Raw genomic sequence first — 20,506 nt, 5'->3', positions numbered from 1 at the left:
GAAAGAAAGAAAGAGAGAGAGAAAGAAAGAAAGAAAGAGAGAGAGAGAGAAAGAAAGAGAGAGAGAGAGAGAAAGAAAGAAAGAGAGAGAGAGAGAAAGAAAGAGAGAGAGAGAGAAAGAAAGAGAGAGAGAGAGAAAGAAAGAGAGAGAGAGAGAAAGAAAGAGAGAGAGAGAGAGAAAGAAAGAAAGAGAGAGAGAGAGAAAGAAAGAGAGAGAGAGAGAGAGAAAGAAAGAGAGAGAGAAAGAAAGAGAGAGAGAGAAAGAAAGAAAGAGAGAGAGAGAAAGAAAGAAAGAAAGAGAGAGAGAGAGAAAGAAAGAAAGAGAGAGAGAAAGAAAGAAAGAGAGAGAGAGAGAAAGAAAGAAAGAGAGAGAGAAAGAAAGAGAGAGAGAGAAAGAAAGAAAGAAAGAGAGAGAGAAAGAAAGAGAGAGAGAGAAAGAAAGAAAGAAAGAGAGAGAGAGAAAGAAAGAAAGAAAGAGAGAGAGAAAGAAAGAAAGAGAGAGAGAGAAAGAAAGAAAGAGAGAGAGAAAGAAAGAAAGAGAGAGAGAGAAAGAAAGAAAGAGAGAGAGAAAGAAAGAAAGAGAGAGAGAAAGAAAGAGAGAGAGAGAAAGAAAGAAAGAGAGAGAGAAAGAAAGAGAGAGAGAGAAGAAAGAAAGAGAGAGAGAGAGAAAGAGAGAGAGAGAGAAAGAGAGAGAGAGAGAAAGAGAGAGAGAGAGAAAGAGAGAGAGAGAGAAAGAGAGAGAGAGAGAAAGAGAGAGAGAAAGAGAGAGAGAGAGAAAGAAAAGAAAGAAAGAAAAGAAAGAAAGAAAGAGAAAGAAAGAAAAAAAAGAAAGAAAGAAAGAAAGAAAAAGAAAGAAAAAGAAAGAAAGATGTAGACAGAGCATGGTCAATATGCTCCCCTGCCAGCTGTGAATATCTTATCATGGTTTTGTCTTTATTCCTGTGGAAACCAGTTGTTAGTTGCAGTAAGACAATATTAATCTGAGATTCCACTTGCCAGCAGGATGTGTATGGCAAATCTTCAGCTTCCCAGCTTGTGCCTTGTAATGAGAATGTGAAGAGTTTACAAAGCAAAAAAGCTGGGCTTAAGGCTCCTGCTTCTATTTTTAGGTGAAGTAAGACAAAGACTACAGGCCTGTTTACCTCACACTGCTGTAGCTGAGCATACTGCAGAACAACTCTGCCACTTAAGTTGAGTTATAACTGCTTTTTTCCAGTTTCTGGTTTTTATTCTGGATAAACCTGTTTCCTCTGTAGTGGGAATAAAACTTTAACGTAAAAATCAACTGTTGAATGCAGGTACTTTCTGGGCAGAATAGAAGATGAAGAGTTAAATATATTATTGGCCTGTGGGGAGCAAGAACAGGCTGTTTTTCACACCTGGACTACTCTTCCTGTTTGTGGAGCTTCGCTTGTTGAAGAGTTTGAGCAGAAGACTGAGGATCAGAACTTGACTATTTTAATGCAAAGTCCTATCTCTGACCATTTTGGTTGTCTTTCTCCTCACCTGGCCAGCCTTTAAAGTAGCTGCGAATTGTGGAGTTCAGCAAGTTTATCCTGTGTTCACTATCTCTGTAATTAATACCTGTGTGTATTCAGCAATTAAAATATTTTTACAGTAAAAAATAATCACTTTGTGAGAATAAACTGTATCTATAGCTGTAATAAAAAATGCATATGTAAAGCCCTGTTGAAGGTAAGTTTAATGAGCTCCTAGAATATTGATTTTTAATATATTAGCTGTGTTGGATGTGATGTTCTAAACCAAATAATCAAAATGCTTTATCACCCCTCAGTGAAAAACTTAGTAAGTCAGATCTTTTTTTAATCTTCTTTTAATCTTTGCCTTTTGTAACTATTTAGTTCTTGGCTGCCGGTTTCCTATTTTAGTTTTGCTTCCTGTTAATAATAAATCTTCCACAGCTCCACTACATAAAAAAGTGCATGTGTCTGGATATTGTGTCATTGGAGCTAAACTCAGCAATGAATAGTTGGTAATGCCCTTTGTTTTTAAACTTGAGACTTTCCCAGGAATTTTGGCCATAACCACACTAGCATGTGGTGAAACGACTGTGCTCTGGCTCTGACTTGAACTCTGACTTGCATGCAGATACTGGAGTCCAGCCCCCAAAGCAATTATGACATTTTGTAAAAACATAATTACAATGAGCTTTCTCTTGTGTGCAGTTTCAGTGTGAAACAGCACTGATGTGACTTGTTTGAGAGCTGCCCCCTTGTGCTTAGGCATTGGTTTTCATAAAGCTTCCATCCTAGAGCTGGGCTGGGAGCACAGATGTAATAGCTGGTGCAGGAATTGAGAAGGGAAGAGGAGCAAGACCTGCCCTTCAGTAAGTTAGCTGTTAGACTGGCTAAGCTGTATTGTGAAATGACATTTTTGATGATCTATAGAGTCAGTGCCTTTACCACATAGAATGGCTAGGGTTGGAAAGGACCTTAAGATCATCTAGTTCCACCCCCCCTGCCATGGGCAGGGACACCTCACACTAAACCATGTTGCCCAAGGCTCTGTTCGACCTGACCTTGAAAACTGACAGGGATGGAGCATTTACCACTTCTTTGGGTGTCCTCCTCCAGTGCCTCACTACCCTCATAGTAAAGAACTTCTTCCTTGTATCTAACCTGAACTTCCCCTGTTTAAGTTTGTACCCATTACCCCTTGTCCTATCTCTGAAATCCCTGAGGAAGAGTCCCTCTATAACTGTTTTCCCCTTTTTTTCTAATGGTGTAGCTAGGGCTGTGGCATAAATGTACAGTATTAGCTAAAGTGTGTACAATAAAAACACAGGTTTCAGTGACAAGAGTTGTACGTAGCAAGTAGTTGTGGTGTCATTTGGGTAGAACTGGGATAAGGGGAACTTAAAGTGCTTCTTTATTTGGTAATATGGTGTACACATTGAAAGAAATTTCATGTATCTAATGTTGGAAATACTGGGGAAGATGGAGCAGCAGAAAGATACAAGATAAATTAGCCGCTTTTCTCTGCCCACTCATATGCATTTAAGGAAATAGAGTTTATAAAAAAAATCACTGCTCGTTTCATGCTGGGAAGTTAAGAGATGCTCTACTTGATGGCATACCCATGTAAACAAGGAACACGCTGAGAATATTTCTGAAGCAGTTTTAAGGTCTGATTTATTTTCTTAGGTGTCAGAAGAGTAATGCCTCTTTCCCTTAACTACTTCAAACTGCACATTATCTAACAGATTGTGTGTCAAAGGGATTTTTTTGTGGACAGGGAGGAGACAGGTTTTGGGGAGGGGAGGTTTATACACATTATCTACTAGAGAGTGTTGGAAAACGACAGTTGCAGTCATTGACACTTTTTGATGTCTTCCTGCCCACTCGTTTGGATTATGTAAACAAGGGATCTCTTTTGCAGTCAAGTATGATGTGGAAAATATGCAGGTAATATTTTAATCAGTGCGATATAGCTGGTCATTTGAAAGTCTTGCACTGTACACACATCTGGAATCATTTCTCTACAGTACCCACAGTGCTTGCCCTAATCTGGTTTAATATTGCCTGCCAGCTGTGCCTACAGGGAAAAAACATGCTTTGACAGCAATTGGAAAATGACAGTCCAGCTTTGCAATTTCAACACTATTAGGTCAGAAGGGAAAAACTAATGAAAATCAACCTTAAGCAAAGTTTGAGGGAATTGAGTTACTTTCTGTGGAGAGGGTGTTCAGAAGTGGCATTACCACAGATGGTTGTGGTAATAGACTGGAGGGTGCCTCAAGCAGTAGTGCCTTTTAGAGGCTAGCTTGTAATAGTAAATAAAATGGACCTACAGTTGTGTGGTATTGAGACTCAGCTCATATTTCTCAAACCTAACCTTCCTTCCACCCCTTTCGAACCCCTTCAGTCTGTTTGGAACATTTCCTGGCAAGCAGGTTGGGCATTTTCTGGGTGAGGTACTGAGGAAACCTGCAGTAGTTACAGCATGGCAGTGCCAGGCCAGTGCTTGAAACTGTCCCAACCCTGTTCTGTTTGTCTGTGGACATTACTGGGAGATACAAGGTCTCAGACACAAAGAGCTGATCAGCAGCATTTCCTGACTCATTGTGCAGGGGATGAGTTCTGGGCACAGTTAAATCCATGGGTGCTGCCTACAAGGAAGGGGAGGAAGGAAGGTACATGGTGGTATTTTGACAGAAGGTGTACTTGTTGTTTGTTTATTATTCTAGATAAAGAAGCTTTGTTTATAGGGTTTGTATACTTAAAGAAAAAAGCAAAGGCACCATGTCCTAAAAATCCATGTATCTAGATAACTGGTACTACTGGGTGGTGTGTGTACTGGGGGTAGGAGTGGTAATGTTGGATATGTTGAATGTAGTGTGGTGTCTGTGTGCCAGCAATTACAGCAAAACACTGAATTAAGTTCTGTGTGCATTCATTTTTCTTTTCTAAAAGATTGTCCATCCTATTTAGTATCTTGTAGCAAAGAGATAAGCACCTTGGGCATCAACCCTTGGTTGAAGCCTAAATTTTGTCTTTTGGGTGCCAGTGAGTCAGATTATAGCCATGTGAAGAAGGCAGTTCTTTGTGTCCCTCGCTCTGTTAGCAGGAAATCTAAGCCATTGAAAGCTTATTTGAGACTTCAGAACATACCTGCAGCATCTTGTATGGTGAGAAGTGGGATTTAAATAAGTTTTGGGTCAGCCACACTCTCTGGTAACTTACATTGTGTGTGAACCTCTCTGAAAAGTATCTGTGACTTCAGACATCTTATGGGTTTTCAGGCCACTCTGCTGAGGCTTCATGAGTTTCCTAGCTTAACAATGGCACCTGCATTGTCCCTCTCCATTTAATTTTTACAATCTTATCTATCTGCACAGTGTTGAACCTCATTCTCTTTTGCAGCTTTTGTAGTTCATGGAACTGATGGGGATGTCTCTGAACTTGCTTGAATAATGTTTTCACAGGCCTCTAAGGGTCCTCTCAGTTACTTCATTTGTTTTGGCTGTTATGAAGCATTTGGAGTATTTTGTGAGATACTTACAGATACTGCCTGTTATTGGAAAAGCAGTCATTTGACTTTTTTATTACAGATCATCATAATCAGATAAGATTAGCCTGGCCTTCTCATTTTTTGTCTATTTGGTTTGTTGTCTTTTACAGAACAAAAAACTCTTATGTCTCATACAATGATGGCATTTTCTTGAATGATATCAACTGAAGTAATAAGAATCTTCACAACAAATCCTCTTCCCACTGCCCTCATATTCAGTGTTTAATTACAGTGAAGATTGAGAATTAGAATTTTTCCTCTCCCTTTTTCTCACTGTTTCATTTTGCTTCTCAAGATGTTTCTTATAACTCTTAGATCTCAACAAAAGTTATGCTTTTGTTTCTGAAGTGAATATGCACTATTCAAAAGTTGCTGGAGAAAAATAAATGTGTAAACATTCATTTTAGTGGGTTTTGTCATTCTTTCAACAGTATTAAATCTTTTCATATTGGTACGAAAGCTTTTGAGTATACTTCTTCCTTTTCCACAAGCAAGTTACCTTGTTAGAAGGGAAACCAGCTGCCACAAGTGTCAGCTATTGTAGTTTAAGCTGACTAATCTATCAGTCTATAATCTTAGTGTAAGGCTACCAGTTAAAAAAAAAACAGACCGAACCAGTTTTGACACTTTTTTTTTTCCAATATGTGGATTTTTTTTTTTCTCATCTAGGAACAGTTCTAAGATTAAACTATGATCTGTATTGTGTCCGGATCTTTCTTTTCTCTGAAAATACACAAAATTAGTTTATTTTCGTGTACTTTTAACAGTGATTACAGTTGTGAATGTGGATATCTTACTAAGTATGGCTTTGGCTGTTTAACTCAGCTGAAAGATGCCTGTATATAGAACAAACACGAACTTGATGCCTAATTAACTTCAAAGTAGTGACCTTTACTTTTGCTTTGATTTTTTAGTGAAGTAGTGATCTCTGTAATACTTTAAGCCTGTATGCGTGGCACAGATACTGAACATATGTGGAAAATTGTGGCTCTTGCAGAAATGGGAAAACAGAGAGAAGGAATTCTACGGAATCTCAGTGAAGCTGCCAGAACACCAGTCACTGAGGTAATTAAAAAGCTGGTAGCAGCAGGGCTCCAGTGTGTCATTCCCAATTATCTCTGTTCCTATTTCAAATAATTCAAGTTACACAATGTAAGAGGATTTTCTGTGCTTTCCTCAGTTTACAGCAACTTCTGAGGAGAGAAGGGGGTAGGAAAAACGTTGTTCCTACAGTCTAAATATTTACTGCTTTGATCAAGGTTACAAGTCCGATATGTCTACACTGTCCATGCTATCAACAAGTTGCTCAGTGTCTGCAGTGTACTAAAAAAGTGCACCAAGTTAAATCTTTGCCTGTAATCTCTTGTAAATCCTTACCAGATGGTGGCCTAGGGAGAACTTCAGGTAGTTACTGCAGACATAGTAAGTGGTAAAAAATAGCTGCTGTGGCATAGTGTGCTACAGAAGTTTTGTTGCCTTCACAAAGTGAGAGAATGCAGTTTCTGTGTGGAATAATTCTTCAAAGCTTTCTACTTGACTTTGTGTCTGGGTGATACATGCAAATTTATTACAGCCTCCTAAGCAAAGATTTTTCTAAAGGCTTCTCTCTTTTTGTTCTTTTTCCAGAACTTCAGCAAGAACAGAACTTTCTTTGTAGCAAAGAACAGCTAGAAAGCCCCTGCAAAGGTTATTTTCAAAGGAGAAAGCTTTCATTCTAGGTGTCCTGTAACAGTCAATATTGTGGCTCTTTCTTTTTTTCTCCAAACCTTTTCCTGTCCAGTCTCTTTAATGTTGCCTGTGCATGTTGATGGAAAGCAGAATGTGCCTAAACAGAAAATGTGACTGCACTAGTGGAAGAACCTCACATTTAGGCATCTATAAGGTGTGAGGATTTTCTATGGAAAACTTAAATTGTCTGTTTGATCTTTCTGACTAATAACAACCCTGAGAAAGCTAAACTTGGAAAACTTCCATTCTCTTATCCATATATTTTGAAAATTGGGGAACTTTTTGCATGCAGGAATAAAGTTCATGGACTGTTACTATTATCTGATCCTCTGCTGTTTAGTTTTTTCAATGGATCAGTGATGTTTTCTGTCAGGAAGCATCAAAGGGGGTCTCCTTAATTTCATGGCCTGGCTCCTTCAGCAGCTGTGGCTGCCCTATAGTTCCTTTGTGTTCAGCAGTTCCAACATGCCTAGTCGTACCTGTGCTGTGGTTAAAGCTCACCCTGTTTAGACTACTTCTACAGTTCCAATACTGCTCATAGCTGCTCCTCAATACATTACCTACTTGGTATTACAGCTCTGCCCTCTCTGATGTTGCTCCTCACTGCATCCAGTATAAGCTAAGACTTATTTCTAGGTGATCTAGTAACTTGTCCATTCAATAGTGAATAAAGCAGTATGTGTTCTACAGGTCTGATGAGACCTTAAAAATGCATGTGCTGTATTTTTGCTTGTGTAATATGTTGCTGGACTTTGAGGTTGAGCCTAAGTACTACAGGATAAGTGCTTTTGATCAGGGTGTAATTAAAAAACACAGTGGGAATGGATGATGATCATGTTGGTGAGAGGAAACAGCATATGCAAGTCAAAAGATGGTGAAAAAAAGATTGCAATAGAGATGAGTCAATATACTTACACAATTTGGTATGTATTTGTTGTTTTTTACTCCCATTCAAACATGTTCTTCCAGCCATTGTACAGTAACAGGTTCCAGGGCTTCATTTTGTGTAACAGTGGTGAGGTAAAGCAGAAAGGCTCCTTTCTTGCCTTTTTTTCTTGTCTGAAGGCACGGCTGATGGTTTAAGATTATAGTTTTTGCACATTATTTCTTCAGTGTAGGGGAATAAACAGAATTTCATTTCAGCATCTCTGTAAAGTAAGTAGGTGTTCTTGTGTGTGGACTTCAGAAGTGAGGGGAAGGTAGGTCACTCAGGAGTCGTGCTGAAAGGGAAGAGGGCCAGAATGGCCTTCAGCAAGGAGTGGGAGGGTGGAAGCCAAACCAGCCTGATATTCCCAGTAATTCAGGGAAAAAGATGGCAATTGTATAGAGAGATAGCTTGCCTGAAAGTTGTGGTGAGAATTTATCTAAGAAGGGTAGGGTTTTTTCTTAGTCTGGGAACAAAGGTTATGTCCGCAAACTGGGGGAGGGACATAACCCATGTCTGAGGGAGACATGAAGAGAGTTAACTCTGGAGTTGGAAAAGACTAGGCTATGAGTGAACACATGGATTAGACTCCTCATCTTTGTATATAACTGTGTAGGAAGTGGGAAGATTTCATCTGTGAGACTTTGCATTGGCTTAGAGTGAGTTTTCTTGATGCTCTGTGGAAAGAGGACAGACTGCTTAGGGTGAGCAGTGTGGCAGGACCCTCTCTGCAGTCTCTGTATCAGTGAGCATTGTGGGTGCTGTGGCCATCAAGATCACTGAATTCTTGACTCTGCAGAACCAGAGCCAAGTGATCTCTGTGGGATTAGGGACACTGAGAGAGAGCAGAGCCATTAAGTAGGTGGTGGCAGTGAAGGGGACCAAAGGTGGCCTTGGGATACCTGCTGAAGGAGACCTTGTCAATGGCAGCTGAATCTGACCTTAGTAAAGGCTAATGGCTCGTGGCTGTCTACCTTTGGGGAAGTAAACATGTCCCCACTCAAGGCAAAGCAAGTTTTGTGAAATGACAATAAACTGAACTTGCAGTAAAACTTACCTGAAAAGTTTTTATCTCTGGTAAGTCTGAAAGGCTAATATAGATTTCCTGGTTTCCTTGGGCTTGCAAGAGTTATTTGTTAGTCTGAGTCATAATTAGAGAGTTAAAAAACAAGCCTGAAGTAATTTTAATTAGTAAATTTCAGTCTAATTATCGCTACTTAGTTATTACAGTAAATGTGGTCAAACTGACCCATATTCAGAGAAATGCTGAACTCTTCTGTATGTGTGTAGTCCATTGAGTCTGTTTATTATAGATGAAAGGGAATGGGGTGAAACACTGTTTTATGCATTAGAATGAGATATCATTAAAACAGTTATTAATTTATCATGTGTATTATCTATGTAATTCTCCCTTGTTGCTCTGAGAAATCTCCATTCAGTGTGACATGAATGCTTCATCAATAGTTCTTACTGGTTTATTTGAAGTCCTTGTCAGAATAGAAGCTCAATATGTTGCTCATATTATGCATAAAAAGATAAATTAATTTCTGGTATATTGTGATTAATGCTGGAGTTGCACTATAACTGAACCGGCTCAATGGAATTGTTTGAGTGAAGAGGAAGCATAGCATTCCCAAAGGTTTTACTTCAACTGTTTTCCTGTCACCTAGATTTGAAAAGCTTTCTTGGAAGAAGAATTTGTAACTAATTTATGTTGGTACTTAATAGCCAGACAGGTTATTTCTAAATCTCTTATTATTTTTGCTATCCCTTTTTGTAGAGCAGTTCTGAGAGGGAAGCCTAGTGATAACCTCATTTTCTTGCTTGGGTAATGAGATGTTGAATGTATGTACACAATACTCATGCAGTGCAGGAGTCAGTGATTATGTTTTCTTAACTGGGATTCCTCAGAGGTGCTTAATATTTCATCACAAATTGCATTGGTAAATTAACAGTTCATCTGGCTAGTTAGATTTACTAGGGCAGATGGCATTTTGCATGTGTGATGGGAGCAGGGAGGAGACAGAGAAAACAGTAATGTAATTAGCCGTGTAAATGAGCCTCACTAAGTAAATCTCTTTAACCCCACTAATAAAATATGTTCTGTGCTAAAGCCTTGGATTACTGGTTCTGTGAAACAATGTGTGCAGTTGGTCAAGCTGAGATTTCAGACATAATCCTGTTCATTTGAAAATAGAGGACACTGATTTTTATCACACCTTCCTAGCACTTTTATAATTGAAACAGAAATCAGCCTCAAGGTGCTACTCTACCAATAATGCAGAAGAGTTGTGTGGAGTCACCTTAATTTGATTTTAAATAAAATCTTATTTCAATACTAGACATGAGATGTACTAGCTAGGGAGGAAAGATGCTTCATAAAAGCAAACCAAAATCATAGGCTGAATTAAATGTGAGCGGAGGTGTCTTTTCACTGTGCTACAGTGAGCAGTGTAGCCATACCTGAAAACATGGTGCTTCTGTTTGCAGAGTACCTGACACAGAATATTGCCTAGCCTAACACTTATGTGCCGCAGTAGTAGCTGTGATTGCTATCAATGTGCATAAACCCCAGTAGAATCATAGAGTAGTTTGGCTTGGAAGAGACCTTTACAGATCTCTTTAAAGTCCAATGCCCTCTGCAATGAGAAGGGAGATTCTTGATGCTGCAAAACCCCTAAGGCATGTTTGTACTTACAAATGTGTGGGTGAGTAACAGCAGGTAATCTCACATTCTAGGCTGAGAAAGTTGGGGCTGTTCAGCCTGCAGAAGAGAAGCATCTGAAGGGGGCCTTACAAGGATGCTGGAGAGGTCCTCTTCATCAGGGATTGTAGCGACAGGACAAGGGGGAATGGATTTAAACTTAACCAAAGGGAGTTCAGGTTAGATATAAGGAAGAAGTTCTTTACTGAGTGGGTGGCACTGGAGGAGGCTGCCCAAAGAAGTCGTAAATGCTCCATCCCTGGTAGTGTTCAAGGCCAGGTTGGACAGGATCTTGAGCAACCTGGTCTAGTGCGAGGTGTCCCTGCCCATGGCAGGGGGATTGGAACTAGATGATCTTAAGGTCCTTTCCAACACTAACTATTCTATGATTCAGTTATAGCCCAAATTTTTTTATGAGAAATATGACTGCCACATTTCATTTGAAATTAATTAACTGGGAATATGTCTAATCCAGTTGATACTGAAGGCTATTGAAATAGTAAATTTATGGCAATGACTGGTCAATCACTGTGTGCTGCCTAGTGAGAAAAACACCCTGAAGCATCACATTACATCTGAAAAATCATTGCAGAGTAATCTAAGTAGTAAATCTTTATTCAGCAGGGAAATCTCACATTCTGGGAAATTAAAGGGAAAAATGGGCTATGTAATAATGGCCATTGTGCTGTGTATGAAACCTGTATTGTTCTCACAATTTGACTTATTCAATCCATATGGGAACTTTATGTACCTATTTTCAGGCTTTCTTATTTATAATAAACCTTAAAGTTATTAGGTTCTGATGAGCAGGATTTAGAACCTCTAAATTTCAAAAACACACTGAAAATGCTGTTTTCTCCATCAATTTGTCAGTGTATTCAGGCTGATTTCTGTAATTTTTTTTGACTGGCATGCTATATATTACTGAAACAACATAAACAAACAATCAGGAACATTCTGAGCAATTTAAATATCTTGCAAGTAATTGCAACAGTTTTGGTTGGTGTTTTTGTTTGTTTGTTCTTGAAGTATTGTCTCTTCTCCTTGGAGATACTTTTAAAGCCTGACTGGATGTGGTCCTTGGTAACCTGTGATGGGTGAGTGTGCACTGAGCTGGGGTGTTGGACTGGATGATCTTAGGAGGGTTCTTTCTAGCCTCAACCATCCTTTGTTTTTCTTGAGTAGCTGTACATATCTGTACAGATGTCTTTAAATATATGTGTGTATAGATATATGTAAAGCTTTATGTAAAGTGTTTGTTGGGGATTTTTTGTTTTAAAATGAGTAAGACAGACACTCAGCTAGAAAAATGGTTAAAAACTTCCAACTTTTATTTAACAGGAAAGGCTAATGCTTTTGAAATTTTATCTTGTACTAGTTCCCAGTGGTTGGAAATTCAGCTTTCTAAAATGCTTCCTGGCAGTGCCTTCACTCCTCCATTAAATAGTTTATAATAAAAAGTCATAATGATTGAAGGATAATTTTGGAGTAATTCAGATCGGATGGGACCTCTGAAGGTCATCAGGTCCAACCTTTTTCCGGAGCAAGGAGAAGTCTGGAAGTGAGGTTGCTGGGGGGTCTCCTGGGTTTGCGTTGAAGTAGCAACAAGGAGGGTGATGCTACAGCACCCTGGGCAGTCACATCTTGCATTTGACCACTTGCACACCCATGGTCTGTACTACCTCATGCCACTGAGGATCACAGAAGTTACCACTTTTTCTTCCGTCTCATTGCACTCTCATTTAAGTTGGTAGAAGTTTCTCTTCAGTGGCAGTTCTTCAGTGTGTTGTTAACAATGCAAAATGGTTGAATAAATACATAAACAAGAGGGTTGGTTTACCTCTTTTCTCTTCCTACTTGCTAACAGGCATGTTGCTGTAGAGAAAATTCACTGTGCTTATATTTTGTGCACCAATATTTCTTAAATTTATTTACGTGGTTGGTATATAAGCAAGAAAAATGAAATGTTACTTCTGCTGAGGAAGAATTGTCTAACAACATCTTTGGGTTTTGTGCAGTTCTGCCTCAGTTGCCTGTAAACCTTCCTGCTGCTGAAATACCCAGAGAAGCACAGATGCTGCCTGGGATGATCTTGATACAGGGGAGACTGCTGATCATAGTGTGCAAGATGTCTCAGAGCTGCAGCAGTGGATCAGTTGTGTGTTGCCTGTACTGTGGCATATGCCCTTCAGTGGTCTCGTAACTCTCAAGACGTAGAGCTTGTAAAGATTTGCTGGAATCGTAACTCTTTTGTTCTTCCTGGATTTTTATTCTACGTGTTTTGGGTTTACTTCTGTTACTGTAGGATTCAGCTTTATCTTCTACCTTATGTATGGTCTTTCCAAAATGACGTTTCCTCACTGTGGAAAGTCCTTGATCATCTACAGCTAGCACCTTTTCTGTGGTACAGAATATGCTTCCCTTCTGTGGATGATTTGTGGCTAGACACTCCTGTGATCCATTAACAGATTTTCATTTTTCAATTGGAAGTCCTGCTGGCTGCAGCTTCCTTGCTGGGAGTATCTTCCCTAAAACAGCAACTGTGGACTTGTCGTTGTCTGTTTTCTTTCCTTGGACACAGTATTTTGTGAGGAACTCCTCAGGATCTCTGCAAGTTGCAGATCAGTTGAGTCCATATTCCCCTCTGCCCGGTGTTGGGGAGGGAGGGAGAGGGGTGCTGTTTTGTTAGGCGATAGTTTCCTGAGCCATGTACAGGGTTAGAGAGGAGTGAGATCGCAGCCTCTGTGAGCTCACTGAACATATTTCATGAGTGCTACAGTAATTTCTCAGAGGGCTTGGGTTTTTGGGAGGTCCACAGTCAATTTTGAACCTTCAGGTCCTTTACTGATCCCCAGGATAGCTAACTTACTGGAGGGTTTTATCAAGTATGTTCATTTCTGTATGGGGCCACTAATGACAGGGCAGTCAGTAGTACCGTGAAGTCCAGCTCCATGTGAGTATGGGGGGCAGAGTGCTCTTCCTGGAGGTGTAGTGTGCTCCTTCCTAATGTCCTTCCTCTTCATCAGAGATCAGAAGGTCAGTCAATCCTTTCTCCCAAACATCCAAATATTGCTGCTTTTACACAGCCAGAGGGTCTGCAGAACTGGTGGTGCCCCTCTTCAAGTGCAGGGTGTCACAGAAATGAAAAGCCACAGTTCCCAGCATAGTTCCCATAGGTTTGTCAAAACCTTGATAAGGGTGGGCTAGTGATGTCCTCAAAAGGAGATCCGTTCATTGCAGCTGCTGGGGTATATTGAAAGAAACTGGCGTGGTGAAATGATATTTACAATGTGAAGTGGTGTTATTTGTATTATATTCCTACTTTGTGGTTTCAATTGAGTTTGGTTTTTCTTTTTGGTGATTGCTGTATTTGGTTCATATTGTGAACAAGTTAAAGATTAATGTGTTAGATGGACCTGCAAGTACAGTAAGTTGTCATCTGTTAGGCTTTCTGGTTTGTTGGTAGTGTTGTGTAGTCTCATGCAAAGTCTGTTGGTGAAAGACCAAAAAAAAAAGGGGGGTATGAAAGGGCAAAGACCAAATAATTGAGATAATGCTGGCAAGATAAGGGCCTTCTTCCTTGTACCATTCAGTCAAGAAGTCATTGTTTACATGCTTATTTTACACATTTTGTATCTAATGCTTTACATGTATCTATAATGTACTCATGTATGTACTTGGCATAAACATGAAGCAGAGCTGAACATTGTCCAAATAATTGATTAGTTTGTGATTAACTTTTAATAATGATTTTATGAAACAGAGGATGGCCACAGAAAAACCTTCACTGTATTTCAGTGGGAATTGATTCATTGACAGATCACCTGGTTATCTTCCTGTGCACTCAGAGTTAATTAAAAATCTTGTTAGTGGACAGGCTTATGTGCTTGACTATCCTGCTGATATCTGTTCTTAATTTTGTCGTGCTTATCTTAACAGTGGAATTTGTACCTTCCTCTCTTTCCCCATTTTTTTAATGTATGTTGTTTAAAACGGGCATATTCTTGCTTATTTTCAGATCTCGTCAGAAAACTAGCACAGCAGAAGTTTGGAAATGCGCAGGGCGATTATCAAAAGGTAAATTCTTTATGCATCTCTGAATAAAACAATGAAAACTGACTTTGAAATTTAGTTTTGTTTCTAAAGCAGAGAATAGGATTTTAAAGCTTTAACAGCAGGATGCAAGAATCAAATTTGTGAATAACAAGTCTGATGGTTTCATAGAAAATATGGTACAAAATCCTTTCAAAAAATATTACAAAGAAAAGTTCATAAGATGCTATAAAGAAGCTAATCATAGTTAAGGCTTACTTATAAATTCCAGCTGTAATGTGATTATGGTGTCTGTTGCACAAAGGTTGAAGGCTCTTTGTACTGAAAAATACTGCTTTTATTTAAAAACACTTAGAGGGAACCATTACTGCTCAGCTTTCATGTTAGCTTCAGCTGTTGTCCTTAAAAAGCTGAATTTATATGCTGGTTCTTGTGCCTTTGTAAATTGGAAGTTTCCTTACTCATAAAGTATGTCTTATTTTATGTAGCATGCTAATCACATCAAGGATATTTTCCATTTTCTCTTTTTGGTTTGTGATTGTCCTGTAACAGTTGAAATTCATAGGGTGTCTGGTAGCAAGAGAAGATAGAATGTAATGTCCTTCTGATTCAGGCTGTTCCCAAGGAGAGTAGCTAATTTTGAATCAGTGTCACTGGTTGAGTTCTTGCAGTAGAAACCTTAACCAAAACCATGCAATGGACAAGTTACTTTGTATGAATTAACTTGCTTGTAGTCCCTGCAATGTGGTGTACCTGTCAGGAAGATGAGTATGGCACTTGGCATACAGACACTCAGCTGTAAATCAGGATTACCTGAATGATTTTGGGATTTGAAAGGGAAAAGTCACGTGCTTCCATGTCTTCCTGACAATGAGCCTATTGCTCCAGTGATAACCTCTGCATGACATTGAAGAGTGTGGCTATTGTTATGATGCATGAAGTGACTCTTGCAGATCCCATGTGCTTGTTTGGTGGGGCTCTGTGAGAGTGCTGCACCACAAACACTGCCTGCACACCCATGAAGGAATGTAGGGTGGACTTGATTGGCAGTCTATGGACAAAACCGTCAGACTATACGTGGTATACATAAGCACAAGTATAGTGTTTAGTAACTAGCACCTATGTCATGAGAAATTTAAGATGAATGACAGCTGTAATCTTGTGTGGTGGAGGCACTTGTTAAAAAAGAGTGTAATTAAAGGGTGGCAAATGTAATATTAGGTGTGCTTAAAAAGCAAAACAGACGTAGGTCCTAAATGTGACCTGACTACAGGACAAAACTTGAAAGCAAATTTGGAAAAGGAGACTATATCAGGTCAAACAGAAGGTCCCTCAGAAGCATCAGTGAGAGATAGCTGTGCAGAGGTCAGTGTGGCTGTAGAATGTACCCCAGATGAATTTCCAGTGGGAATATGGAATTGTGAATGTTGCTGAAGGGGGTGGGTAAGTAGTTAGAAATGACTGTGGTTTTGATCACTCAAATTTGGGGAGAATGAACTCAGACTAGGATGAGTTCAGAGAGTGTCTAGTAGGGTGATCTGGGAAGCATGCAGTTCTTCAGAGGAGACTGGAAGAGTTTGCTTTGCTTAGGAAAAGAATCATAGAATCATAGAATAGTTAGGATTGGAAAGGACCTCAAGATCATCTAGTTCCAACCCCCCTCCCATGGGCAGGGACACCTCACACTAAACCATATCACCCAAGGCTTCATCCAGCCTGGTCTTGAACACTGCCAGGGATGGAGCATTCACTACCTCCCTGGGCAACCCATTCCAGTACCTCACCATCCTAACAGTAAAGAATTTCTTCCTTATATCCAGTCTAAACCTCTGCTGTTTAAGTTCAACCTGTTACCCCTTGTCCTGTCACTACAGTCCCTAATGAATAATCCCTCCCCAGCATCCCTATAGGCCCCCTTCAGATACTGGAAGGCTGCTATGAGGTCTCCAAGCAGCCTTCTCTTCTCCAGGCTGAGCAGCCCCAACTTTCTCAGCCTGTCTTCGTATGGGAGGTGCTCCAGTCCCCTGATCATCCTCGTGGCCTCCTCTGGACTTGTTCTAACAGTTCCATGTCCTTTCTATGTTGAGGACACCAGAACTGCACACAATACTCCAAGGGAGGTCTCATGAGAGCAGAGTAGAGGGGCAGGATCACCTCCTTTGACCTGCTGGTCACGCTCCTTTTGATGCAGCCCAGGATACGGTTGGCTTTCTGGGCTGTGGGTGCACACTGCTGGCTCATGTTCATTTTCTCATTGACCAACACCCCCAAGTCCTGCTCCGCAGGGCTACCATGAATTTCCTTTTTGCCCAGCTTGTAGCTGTGCCTGGGATTGCTCCCACCCAGGTGTAGGACCTTGCACTTGGCATGGTTAAACTTCATGAGGTTGGCATCAGCCCACCTCACAAGTGTGTCAAGGTCCCTCTGGATGGCATTCCTTCCCTCTAACGTCTCAACAGAACCACACAGCTTGGTGTCATCGGCAAACTTGCTGAGGGCACACTCAAGAATTGATAAGGGGTGTGATTTACCTTTTTAAATATATCTGGAGAGGAAACACCAGGAAGAAAGCACTCTTATTTGGGCAAAAGATGGTGCTATCACAGAAGCAAAGGGACAGAAATGGGCCATGTGTAATTCCATGTGAGAAGACCCATTCATCAAGCATTAGGAACAGCCCTGCAATAGCAAGAACAGACCTGCCTCTGCTATCATTCCTTCCTATCTTTTTTCATGCTTGTTTTTAACCTATATGTAGAATGTGTCAGTGGCCCAAGAGGCTCTTCCCACTTCTGTGCTGTGTCCCCTAGTGTTCCCAGTTGGACTCTTTACCAGTGACATGTCCTTGTCCCCTGCCAGGGCATGCAGTCTGGCAAGCCAGCCCAGCTGCCGTGCTTGCTCAGGGGGAGCCAGCTCGTGGCTGCTGCCATCACTTTACCTCTGCTGGGAGGTGTGTTGCATAAGACGTCCAAAATTGTACTTAGAACCAGGTTTATAAGGGAGAGTAAACACTGGTTTTCCTCCCATTAAAAATACAGTTCTGATTTTAAACATTTAAAGTATATTGTACAGTAGATGTTTCATAAGGATGTGTGTGATACTGAAGAAAATTTCCCAGGACTTGAGAACATTTCTGACTTGCACACATCAGACCCTTGGGTTGAGTGGTTTTGCTGTCTTTAGCTTGTCTGTTTCCCTTTTCCCTTCCACTTATGAGAAAAGTGAAAGTGTTATCAGCTGTAAACTTGTCATACAGAGATGAAGGGGAAAAATACAAGAAATTCTATTTCCATTTTGGAAACAAAGGAGAAGTTGGGTTCTTCTGAAATTCCTGTCACTGAATATTTAGTTTTCAGTGTTATTCTGAAATTACAGGTGAGAAAACAATTAAGAACCTGCTAAATAAACTTCTTCAGTTGTTCTTGAATGCCTGTTCTTTTTTTACCTTTGAATAATTTAAAATTAACCTCTACATAATTAGTTAAAAGTGAGGGTGAATTTTGTCTGTAGTGTGTTAAGAACCTAAAACTGCTATTGAAGCTGCTGAAATAAGTGCTGGAAAGAAAAAGTTAGTCAGGAATATCATATCTGTTATGACAGGTGGAATTTGTGAAGAAATCGCTGAACCACAAAGTAATGCGATCTCTGGCCTTCTCTTTTGAGAGATGTCTTTGGAATTATATGAAACAGATTCTCAGTGTGGAAATAACTGATCTGTTGTTGGTTTAAGATGGAAATATTTGTTGAGTGAATCTTAGATTCCTTTCATTTACCGAGAAAAATAGAAATTACCTGTTGTATATTTTATCATAAATATTTTTCCATAATTATTTATTGGTGTTTCTATGCATTTTTTTACTTCAGTGGCTTTTTGTTACTGTTTCTATGTCAGTTGTCTTGGTCATGGTTAATTATTCATTATTCATGTGATTTGTTTTTGTGCATGCTGCCTGTGTATTATACACATTCTCCATTTGTTTTGACTTCCACAGCCAGAGAATGTTGTCCTGACTCTTCAGGTAATGTCTTATGGTAGAGGTGCAGCTTTGAAAAGGAACTAACCATGTCTGTATGCACTACTTCTATTAAAACATCAGTAGCTATTTTCTGTGTTATTTTAAATAGCATTTTTCCATCTAACCTGTGTTAAAATAATGTATGTTTTCAAATAATTTCTGAGGTGTTCAGCTAACTAGAAAAAAACCCCAGTAATTCTTCCTCAAGGTCTAGCCAAATTTTTCTTCCAAGCATCTATTTCATATTCTTCAGAAGGGATAACAGCTTTTAACCAGCAGTTAATAACAACAATAATAATAACACACCCCACCCCCCCAGATTTCAAACTAGAATTGGCAATTGGGTCAGAAATTTGCAGCTCTGCTAATGGTGATGGTTGCTGTATGTGGATCAGTTGGTAATTAAGGATTGTGAGGAAGGGCATCAGCAAAGCTGGAACTGGAGCATGACTGATAGCTTGTGAGAAATTGTAACTTCTTTTGCAGGACAACACAGAGCCTGCATTTCATCCTTTTACTGCCAAGTTACCCTTGGGCTGGTGGATTTGTAAAATGGAAGCAGACTCTTAAGTACTAGAGTGAGAATTCATTCTCATAAAATTGGGAAAGGAAAGGAAAAGAGAGGGAAGAAAGTTCACCTGGGCATGCCCAGACTGCACTGTGTGCAGACACTTGCCTGATCTTGTTCGGGATGTGCTGGCTTGTGTCTGCAACAGAGGGAAAAATGCATGTCCAGCTCACAGCCTGTCCCCTTGAGGGCTTATTGCCTCGTGTAGAACTGTGCCAGGGTTGTCTGCCCCAGCTTCTCTGTCCTGGAACACTTGCACTGTTTCCAGTGTAAAAGCTAGTTAGGGTATTGCACTGCATTGTTCCCTTTCACTCCTTCCAGCTTTTAAAAGCATCCTTGTAGTTGCTGCTGCTTTGCTGTTTGGCAGCAGAACAAATGTCTTTACCTGGGAGAGCTTAAAATCCACTCCTCCATGTTTTCCAATCCCTATGCACTTTTTAACTTCAGCACTTCGGAGAAACCTCTGCCATTGCAATCCATCACCCAGTGGACTTTGTGGTCATACATACAAATCTTTCTGCTATAACTGATTAAAATGGAGAACAAGCTAAGCCTCCTTCCCCACTCCCAGACGAAGTGTTGAGCTGGTCAGTCTTTCTGGCATTTGTAGAGCCTTTTTGGAAACAGATCTGAGAAACAGTAAATTTGTGGTCTGGGAAATCATATGTGTCAATCTTTAACCTGTTTCAATTGCACTGATTCACGTTTGTTTCTTGTGAGTGTATTTTTCTCCTAGTATTCACTCCTGTAGTTTACCTAGCTAGTATTCTAGCTAAATAATTATTAGCTATCAGTATTTGATGTTGTGTATCTTTTGTTAGAAAAGTTGTCAATTGATGAAATATACCAACTCCATAACCTGGGTAACTTAGTAGGTGGTTTAGTCTGTAGTTTGCTTTTTAATTATTTGCTCTATATTGATTGCAGTTACTTTGTGATACCTGCTATTACCACTATCTTTGTCTGAATTACAGGCCATCTACTATGAAATCGGTTTTATAGTCTCCGCAGCCTTGGGATTCGTATTTATTTTGTTACTGCCTCTTGTGGGACTTTGCTTCTGTATGTGTCGTTGCTGTGACAACTGTGGTGGGGAAATGCATCAAAGACAGAAGAAAAATGCTGACTGTCAGAGGAGCTGTTTTGCAACATTTCTTTTTGTTGCTTCTTTAATAATAAGGCAAGTGTAATAAAGAGAAAAATGCGAAGCTTGGCATAGCACTAACTTTGCAGTTTCATATGACAAATAATGTTACTGTATTGGCCTATGGGTGCAGAAATGATTTTATTAGACAAAGTAATATTATTGCTTATTAAAGAAAATATGACTGCATTATGAAAATGCTGCTACCATTGCTATCCACAGGTCATTGTATACTCGAGAGGAATGTAGGTATGAAACCAAACAAAATTTAAGCTTGAATTTGGCAAATGAAGTTTTTGCCAGTCTTAAAATGGCAATTGCAGAATGTTACATTAAAT

At 39.8% G+C, this 20,506-nt stretch overlaps 1 protein-coding gene across 1 annotated transcript in view; it reads left to right on the top strand.

Annotated features, from left to right (window-relative positions):
- The window catches only part of PROM1 (prominin 1), a 66,585-nt gene that overhangs the window by 11,222 nt on the left and 34,857 nt on the right, over window positions 1-20,506 (top strand). The window contains exons 3-4 of the mRNA XM_034064912.1: window positions 14,406-14,464; window positions 19,999-20,204. Of these exons, the coding sequence (XP_033920803.1) occupies window positions 14,406-14,464; window positions 19,999-20,204 (265 nt within the window). The remainder of the gene's footprint in view (window positions 1-14,405; window positions 14,465-19,998; window positions 20,205-20,506) is intronic.

The sequence above is a fragment of the Melopsittacus undulatus genome, chromosome 7, assembly GCF_012275295.1.
Source record: "Melopsittacus undulatus isolate bMelUnd1 chromosome 7, bMelUnd1.mat.Z, whole genome shotgun sequence".
Classification (NCBI taxonomy): Eukaryota; Metazoa; Chordata; class Aves; order Psittaciformes; family Psittaculidae; genus Melopsittacus; species Melopsittacus undulatus.
Note: the sequence above shows the minus strand (reverse complement) of the source record. Positions and strands in the feature narration are given on the sequence as shown.